This window comes from Sinocyclocheilus rhinocerous, unplaced genomic scaffold, assembly GCF_001515625.1.
Source record: "Sinocyclocheilus rhinocerous isolate Xijiao unplaced genomic scaffold, SAMN03320098_v1.1 scaffold2077, whole genome shotgun sequence".
Lineage (NCBI taxonomy): Eukaryota > Metazoa > Chordata > Actinopteri > Cypriniformes > Cyprinidae > Sinocyclocheilus > Sinocyclocheilus rhinocerous.
In genome coordinates, this window is record NW_015655567.1 from 10,566 (window position 1) to 19,960 (window position 9,395).

The window sequence follows — 9,395 nt, forward strand, 5'->3', positions numbered from 1 at the left end:
ATGTCAAGATGTTTGCAGAATGCTTTCCAAACTTGGGACGTAAACTGGGTTCCTCTATCACTGACGATATCATCTGGTATACCATAAATTCGAAAGACTTGATGAAACAGTGCGTGTGCAGTCTCCATGGCTGTGGGAAGTCCTTTTAGAGGAACCAAACGACAAGATTTGGAGAAACGGTCAATAATAACTTTTTATGACACACAAACCACACTCTGACATCCATACCAACACACCCACACAATTATAGCTGCATTATTTATCCAATTGGCTCTATAATTTGCAGAAGCAGAAAACAGGAATAAAGCGAGTATTTGCTTTGTAGGCCAAACCTGAAAAAATGGCACCATCTGGTAAAAAAAATAGTAAAAAATACAATTTTAAAGCCTTGCCAACAGAATGAAAGCCTATTAACAAAAATTGCATCATTTTACAGTTAAATGTCACTGCGATTAAAAATAGCAATTTTAATGGGTTTCAATGGGGACATTTTTGTCCTTAAGGTCCTGAGAGAAACCATTTTTGTACCTAGTGCAAAACAGATTTATTAAAGGAAATGGAAGTGAAATAGTAAAATTCCAATAAAAATACACATCTGTGCCAAAATTTATGCAGTTGGCAATAACACAGGCAAAATTATCAAAAAAACAAAACTGAAAAGGACAAAAATGTCCAAAGGGTCGCACAAGGGTTAATGGCTTGGTCTGATGAAATATCCCCTCTCCAATTGAGGTATCGTTGACAGCTTTGATCTTGATGGGAGGATTGCATAGTTGGGTAGGAATGTTATATTTTTTGATGAGATCTTTGTTAATGAGGTTCAAAGCTGCTCCAGAATCGATCATCGCTGTTAATGAAATACAAATATCTTCAGTCTTTAGCTTAATAGGGATCTTGAAGGACTTGTTACTTGGAAGTAAAAAGTGTCCAATATTTACCCGAGAGGTTGTTTGGGCCTTGTGTGGGCACCCTTGACTGCGATGACCTGCTTCACCGCAGTAAAAACATAGTTGGAGTTGACGTCGTCTCATCCTTTCCTCCTCAGATAATCTGGAGAGACCTAGTTGCATCGGTTCATCACTTGGTTTGGTGGTTGATGTGGTCATAGGTTGATTGATGGCTGGCAGAACTTGTTGAAAGCCTCTTGTATTTCTTCGTCTCGGGGCTTGTCTCATCAGATTGTCAATTTTTATGGTGAGAGTAACAAAGTCAGAAAACGATACATTCTCCCCTTTACAAGCCAGCTCTGCCTGCAGATCAGTGTTGAGGCTCTGTTGGAACACGGCTTTCAGTGAAACATCATTCCATCCGCTCTTAAACGAGGCATCCAGTGAGGACATAATTACGGATTATAATTACTTATACTGTCTTTTTACGCATTGCGTGCATTGCGTATTTGGTTATGATCACGTTAAAAACAGGATATTTCTAAAAGCACCGGTGAACACATCTTTGGTATTTTATGGGAAGTTGGCTATTATTTTAGGGCTAAAACCTGGTGTGTCTCTAGGATCTGTAAATCAAACTCATGAAGATCATTTTGATGCTGCACCTGTTGTGACGTATGCCCTGCATCAGGCTGACATAAGAGGAGCCTTTTATAGCATGTATATATACACTGACATGATTGAATATCAATCAGTCGGGGATTCGTATGTACCGCTACTGAGAACTGTACATGTAGAGGGGTCGTCTGACATCATCAGTGTTAGATTCGATAAGCCGCATTACGTGCCTGTGAATAAATCTAATATTACAGACATTTGCATTGAGGTTAAAGATGATCAGAACGAACACGTACGTTTCGCTATTCAAAACGTATGGCGCCGGTGTATGTGGCTTGCCGTCGGTCTCGTCATCTGTCATGTTTTCTGTTCCCTGGGTTGCTAATACTCATAAAGTCACTAAACCTACCCGTCAATCTCGATTAATCACCTCTACTACTAGCAAAGCCTTTTCATTAGCTTTTTGTGATGCTAAGATTTTTGTGATCAGTTATTACTTGAAATGGATGGATTGCTCCTTCTAACCAGTGTCTCCATTGCTCGACGGCTGCTTTCATGGATAAGAGTTCTTTGTTCCCAACATCATAGTTTCTTTCAGATGCATTTAACTTTCTTGAGAAGAATGCGCATGGATACAGTTTACCAGGTTGGCCATGACGTTGGGAGAGCACAGCTCCGATTCCACAGTTCGAAGCATCTACCTCCACCACAAATGGAAGATTGGGGTCAGGATGTTTCAGGATGGGGGCTGTTGTAAACCTTTCCTTCAATGTATTGAATGCCTGGCTGGCTTCCTCACTCCACTTCAACTTCGAAGGCTTTCCTTTCAGGAGGGAAGTCAGAGGGGAAGCAATCATACTGTAATTTCTGATGAAGCGTCTATAGAAGTTGGCAAACCCCAGGAACCTTTGAAGCTCTTTTATGGTGGATGGTTGTGGCCATTCTGTGACTGCTTTGACCTTAGATTCATCCATTCTTACTCCTTGGTGACTGATATGATAACCCAGGAATGACGTTTGTCTGACATGGAACTCACATTTTTCTGCCTTGATATACAATTGGTTTGCTAGTAGACGAAAGAGGACGGTCTTGACATGGTTGATATGTTCATCTTCAGACTTTGAGTAAATCAAGATGTCGTCAATGTAGGCTATTACGTACTGGTTCAGAAGGTCCCGGAAAATCTCGTTAATGAATGACTGGAAAACGGCTGGAGCATTGGCAAGCCCATATGGCATAACCTGATATTCATAGTGCCCCCTAGTGGTGAGGAAGGCAGTTTTCCATTCATCACCCTCTTTAATTCTGATCAGGTTATATGCACTCCGTAGGTCAAGTTTGGTGTAAATGGTAGCCTCACGGAGCTGTTCTAGTGCTGAAGGAACCAGTGGAAGGGGGTAGCGGAATTTCACGGTAACATTGTTAAGTCCTCTATAATCAATACAAGGCCTTAATCCTCCATCTTTCTTTTCAACGAAGAAAAAACCTGCTGCAGCTGGAGACGTGGAGGGTTGGATGAATCCTGAGCTAAGGGCCTCTTCAATATATTCTTCCATGACTTGGGTTTCTTTTCTGGACAAAGGGTAGATCTTACCTTTTGGGGGCATTGCATTGGGAAGTAGATCGATGGCACAGTCCCAAGGACGATGGGGTGGTAATTTGTTTGGCCTTGGTTTTACTAAAGACTTCTGCCAGATCGTCATAACAATTGGGAATGTTGACTGTCTTGCTAACTTCTGGGCTTTCTATGCTAGTTGTGAAACACGGTTGGGGAACTTGGGAAAAACAATGATTCTCACAGAAAGTGGACCACTTGGTCAACTCACCCTGATGCCAGGAAATGATGGGGTCATGAATGGATAGCCATGGAAATCCGAGGATCACTTCATGTTTAGGGGAGTCAATGACATACAATGAGATCAATTCTTGATGAAATAAACCAACTTGGAGTGTTAATGGCTTGGTCTGATGAAATATCCCCTCTCCAATTGAGGTATCGTTGACAGCTTTGATCTTGATGGGGGGATTGCATGGTTGGGTAGGAATGTTATATCTTTTGATGAGATCTTTGTTAATGAGGTTCAAAGCTGCTCCAGAATCGATCATCGCTGTTAATGAAATACAAATATCTTCAGTCTTTAGCTTAATAGGGATCTTGAAGGACTTGTTACTTGGAAGTAAAAAGTGTCCAATATTTACCCGAGAGGTTGTTTGGGCCTTGTGTGGGCACCCTTGACTGCGATGGCCTGCTTCACCGCAGTAAAAACATAGTCGGAGTTGACGTCGTCTCATCCTTTCCTCCTCAGATAATCTGGAGAGACCTAGTTGCATCGGTTCATCACTTGGTTTGGTGGTTGATGTTGTCATAGGTTGATTGATGGCTGGCAGAACTTGTTGAAAGCCTCTTGTATTTCTTCGTCTCGGGGCTTGTCTCATCAGATTGTCAATTTTTATGGTGAGAGTAACAAAGTCAGAAAACGATACATTCTCCCCTTTACAAGCCAGCTCTGCCTGCAGATCAGTGTTGAGGCTCTGTTGGAACACGGCTTTCAGTGAAACATCATTCCATCCGCTCTGAGCAGCGAGCGTTCTAAATAAGATGGCATATTCAGCAGCTGTACGGTTACCTTGTGACATATGTAAAATCTGCGTTGATATATCCTTGCCCCCAGCGGGATATTCAAACACTTCTCGCAGTTGTTGGATGAAATAATCAAAAGATCTTCTAAAACGCACATCCGTTTCCCAAACTGCCGCAGCCCAGTCGATCGCCTTGCCAGATAATAACGTCATCATGAAAGCGCATTCTGCCCCACTTTATAGAAACAGACACCGGCATTGTAGGCTAATTTCACAGGAAACAGTCCTCATCCTCCGCAAAATGCGCTGCATACATCTGAATATTTGGGTTGTACTGTTCTGGAACAGTGTTGTAAATACAACTTAACCACTGATTCGTAGTTGTGTCATCTTTTAGAAGGCCAAACAAAGTAGTTTCGCTTTCACAACGAACCACACAGTGTCACACACGGCGGGCTAGAGTGAGGAACGGCCAGCGGGTTAGAGTGAGCGGAGGCCGGCATGAGTGAGCGGCGGCCGGCGGGCTTGAAAACGGCGCGGCCGGCGGGCTTGTGGCAACCCCATCTGACGACCCCGGGCTGGACCGGGCTCATCCACGGTGAAAGCCGATCCGACGATCCACAGCGCGAAGTTGATGTATTTCCTCAGCGACCAGCACGGATCAGCTCCAGGCATGACGAAGCGGATATCGTCCTCTTTTGGAAGGCCAAACAAAGTAGTTTCGCTTTCACAACGAAACACACAGCGCCTTCACGACATGGCGGCGGCGGCAACAACAATACTACAGCGAGAATAAAAGTTACGCCTTCTTTCTTTGCGTGAACATTTGGGCGGCGTTATGCAAATCTTCCCACATCGTGACGTAGACATGTGGGGGCGTGTTAGAACGAGCCGTTTTAGGTAGGCGTGGCTGACTCTTAACTTTTATAAAGAATATCTCTTTGGATTTGAGACTTTAGTCTTTGCAACTTTACAGATCTTCTTTATGCACCAAGAGCTTGTAACACTCCAAAGAGAAAGGAAAAATTGAAATTGCATCATATGACCCCTTTAATATGATTAGCAAGGAGTTGACTTATCAAAAATAAATATGGAGAGACGGGGCAACCCTGTCTAATCCCTCTAGATAAATTAAATCTTGTAGAAGTGCCACCCAACAGTTTAATTGAACTGTTGCTGTTCTTATAAAGGGTTTTAATTGCACTATTGAAGAAATTTCCAAAACCAAATTTGATAAGAGACTCAAAAATAAACTGATGCTCTACAGAGTCAAAGGCCTTACAGAAATCAAGAAAAATAATAAAACCATTAGCTACAATAAATTCAGGGTAACCCATATCTAAAAGTAGTCTTATATTGTTTATAATATGCCTATTCCTCGTGAATCCAGATTGTGTTTCTTCTGTAATTGAATCTAATACAGCTTTGTGTCTTTTAGCAAATATCAGGGCAAATACTTTATAATCATTATTGAGTAAACTAATTGGACACCAATTATCAAGAAAAAGTAGATGCTTTTTTGGGTTGGGAATTAGTGTGATTAATCCTTGAGTCAAAGTTGGAGGAAGGCACTGATTACTCTAATAATGACTTCTTTTTTTTTATTTTTTTTATGAAAGTATGTGCATATTGCATAACTACATTCTAATACATACAATCTTTAAAATAAAAACATCCAAGTTGCTTATTATTGTTAAAAATGTCATAGTAGTCTTGCTTAGGTTAGGTGGGATGTGCACATAATCACATAAAAGATATGTTTAAAATAAAATCCAATAGATAAATACACACAGTCATATGATTTGTGTTGTTACTTTTGATATTTTCCATATTTATTCTAAATGGATTCTTTGTCCAGTCTTACAACAGTACTAAAGAAAATATATTATGTTCTTCAAGTGTCAGACCTTCAGTTACAGTATTGAGTTATTATTTAGAGACTCAATAGCTCATTGTAACTGATTCATCTGATTTTTTTGGAGCAAAACCTTGACATTACATCATTATTTAGTCATCTCTCTGTATATAGTGTTAGATCCAGAGTTGGGAAGTATACTTTGGAAATGTAATAGGTTACAGATTACAAGTTACCCTATTTAAAATGTAATAAGTAGTGTAACTATTTCAATTACTTTATTAAAGTAATGTAACTGATTACGTTTGATTACTTTTTGATTACTTTTCTAAATTTCTAACGAATGTTTTCAACTGTAAATCATTTTGAATCATTTAAAGCAGGCATGGTTAACCTTACAGTAGGACTCAACACTGATTACTGTCAGACTTTCAGAATCCTTCATTCTTGAATTAAGATTATAATAATTTAATTTTAAAGCACAGCCACCACAAAATCAGACTTTAGCACACCACTTTTTACTTTGAGATAGTTCTGAGGTTAAATACAGATTTAAAATCATAAGATATAGTTTAATAGCTATGATACTGTTTTTGAAATCAAATCTTTGCATGGCTATGACAGGAAACACAGGCATCTAACAGTTAATTTAAAAAAGAAAAAACCCATATACATAAACCCAAACAGGAAATAAAACAGTTATTGTATAAAAGGTGTCCTATTATGTGTCCTAAACTCCTGAAATATTGGTGTCTCATATTTTAGAGCAGTCAATGGAATTTATGAAATAAATCAATTAAATCTGTATGTGGATGTGTGTGAAAATATTCAGATGTAACCCCCTTTGTAATCTTTAACATTTTCATAGGTAAACTGTAATTACACATTTCTTTCTCAGTAACTGTAACTAATTACACAGTTACATTTATTTTGTAATTAAATTACGTAACTCTGTTACATGTAACTAGTTACTCCCCAACACTGGTTAGATCACACAGTTTCACTGCTGATTGCTTGTAAACTGCAAACCCAGGATAGAGCGGCTGAGTGAATGTGGTCTGGACTCTGTGGATGAGGCTCATTGTGTCAGAGACGCTGTAGAAGGACAGAGTTCCTGCACTGTGATCCACATACACTCCTATTCTACTGCAGCTGAAGAGTTCAGGGAAATCAGTACAACTGCCATTGTGCCAGAATGAGTAACTAGAAGGAGAACAAGACAGTCTCCAGGATTGATCATTATATCCAAACACACACTCATTTCTCCGTCCCTTCCTGCTTATGTTCTTATATGACACTGATATACCCACACCGAGACTCCCGCTCCACTCAGTCTCCCAGTAGCAGCGTCCACATAAACTCTCTCTACACAACACCTGCAACAAACTATAAAATCGGTTTGGATGATCAGGATACTGCTGGACTCTGTCAGTGAAAGTAACCACTCTGTTCCTCTCAGACAGACAGAGGTTTTTATTCACTGTGTTTGGATCCAGAGTGAACCGACTGGAATCTGATGGAGATAAAACATGCAAAAAAATTAATCAATAAGAAGAACGAGACACTGAAAAATCCCCACCACAAATGCATAGACAAGCAGAGTGTTAACAAACAGTGAAAAAAAAGAAAAAAATCAGAAAGTGAAAATTCACAGTGCTGTTGAACCAAAATATCAGCATTCCCGAAACGCTGCTTGACCAATCAGATTTGAACGGTCTGTCGAAACGATTTGTTGTATAATTTCAGTACTATGCATATTGTATAAATTAATATATAATTTTTAATTATGATATATTAATATCACTTTCATGGATTTCACTTAGTACTATAATTGTGACATTTTTATCAGGTTTGGTTATATGTTTATAATATAAATATTTACTTTTAATGTATCTACAGCGAACCTTTTAGCAATGTACGTGTACATGTTGCTGGTTCGCTGAAAATGTATGAAATCAGAAATGTGTGAAATCAGAAAAACATGTCTGTTGTTACGGTCTCTCTAAGGAAGGCGAAGAAGACGAGAAAGAATAATCCACAAAGAAAGTCTTTAATATTATAATCCACATGAAAATCCAGAGTGAACCGACTGGAATCTGATGGAGATAACACACAAAATCACTGAACTGAATTTAAATGAGTTTGGCATACATGTTTCTGTAAGTGTGAGAGCCTCTTGGGGTATATTGCATTTTATTGTATAAATAAATATATAACTTTATTCCATGGTCTGTCTGAATACTCAATTCTGATTGGCTGGCAGGTATACGTACATTAAAACCATTTAATGCAAAGGTAGTTCCAAGTCAGTTTAATCACCATTCTATATTAATGCGCTGCTTTCATTGACACACACACAGAGAAACATTTAGGAGCACAGAAACTTGTTGTCAACGCTGCCCTTTTACTTTTATTAATAAAATAGCTTAGGTACTGGATCGTTGCATTATATTCCTCAGCAACGAGGAGGTAAAATCGCTGTTTAAAGGATTAGTTCATTTCCAGAATAAAAATTTCCTGATAATTTACTCATATGAACCAAAGATCCGCACTCAAACTTTTTTTAAATCTGGTACATTTTATTTTACCTTCATCACCACATGGGAAACACAAACGTTTTGACTCTATGCCTTCTTCAGTGTGATAATTTACTCACCCCCATGTTATTTTAGTCAAAAAGAAATTACGTTTTTTGAGGAAAACCTTCCAGGATTATTCTTCATATAATGGACTCCAATGGGGATCAACGGGCTGAAGGTCCAAATTGCAGTTTCAGTGCAGCTTCAAAGGGTTCTACACGATCCCAGCCGAGGAATAAGGCTCTTATCTAGCGAAACAATCTGTCATTTTCTAAAAAAAAAAAAAAAATCATATACTTTTTAACCACAAATGCTCGTCTTGCACTTGCTCGACTTCACGCATTACGTAATCACGTTGGAAAGGTCACACGTGACGTAGGTGGAAGTATCGACCCAGTGTTTACAAAGCAAACGTGCAAAGAAAATAAAATGTCCTTTACAAAAAAAGGTAAAACAACGATGTCGAACGATTTTGAATTTGGAGGACAAAATGAGATGTGGGCGAGAGTTTTTCGCCCTACCCGACCTTTTTGAACCGGAGTACACAGACGAAGATGTAATCGCGCACGACCTTTCCAACGTGATTACTTAATGCGTGAATTTGTGGACGCGCAACGCAGAGCTAGTGCAAGACATGGGCTGTATCCAAAATGGCCACTACCTCTTTAATACTGCCTCTCAACAATGGTCAGGCCGTTGGCACCCTCTGCAGTCATTTGTTATAATGCGTAATTATAATGTGTAATGTTCTATTGTTTATAATACATTATGTATTTTAACAGTTTTGTTCAATAAAACCATATGATTACTTGCTTTTGATACTTTATTTAAACTAATTATTATTGCCTCATTGCTATTATATATGTATTTTAAGTA

The 9,395-nt window shown here is 39.0% G+C and overlaps 1 protein-coding gene across 1 annotated transcript in view; it reads right to left on the bottom strand.

Moving 5' to 3' along the window:
- Positions 1-297: 297 nt before the first annotated feature.
- LOC107718454 (tripartite motif-containing protein 16-like) overlaps positions 298-9,395 on the bottom strand; it is a gene marked incomplete at its 3' end in the record, with an annotated part of 23,109 nt that continues 14,011 nt past the window's right edge. The window contains exons 6-7 of the mRNA XM_016525532.1: positions 6,970-7,453; positions 298-332 (exon numbers count right to left, since the gene is read on the bottom strand). Of these exons, the coding sequence (XP_016381018.1) occupies positions 298-332; positions 6,970-7,453 (519 nt within the window). The remainder of the gene's footprint in view (positions 333-6,969; positions 7,454-9,395) is intronic.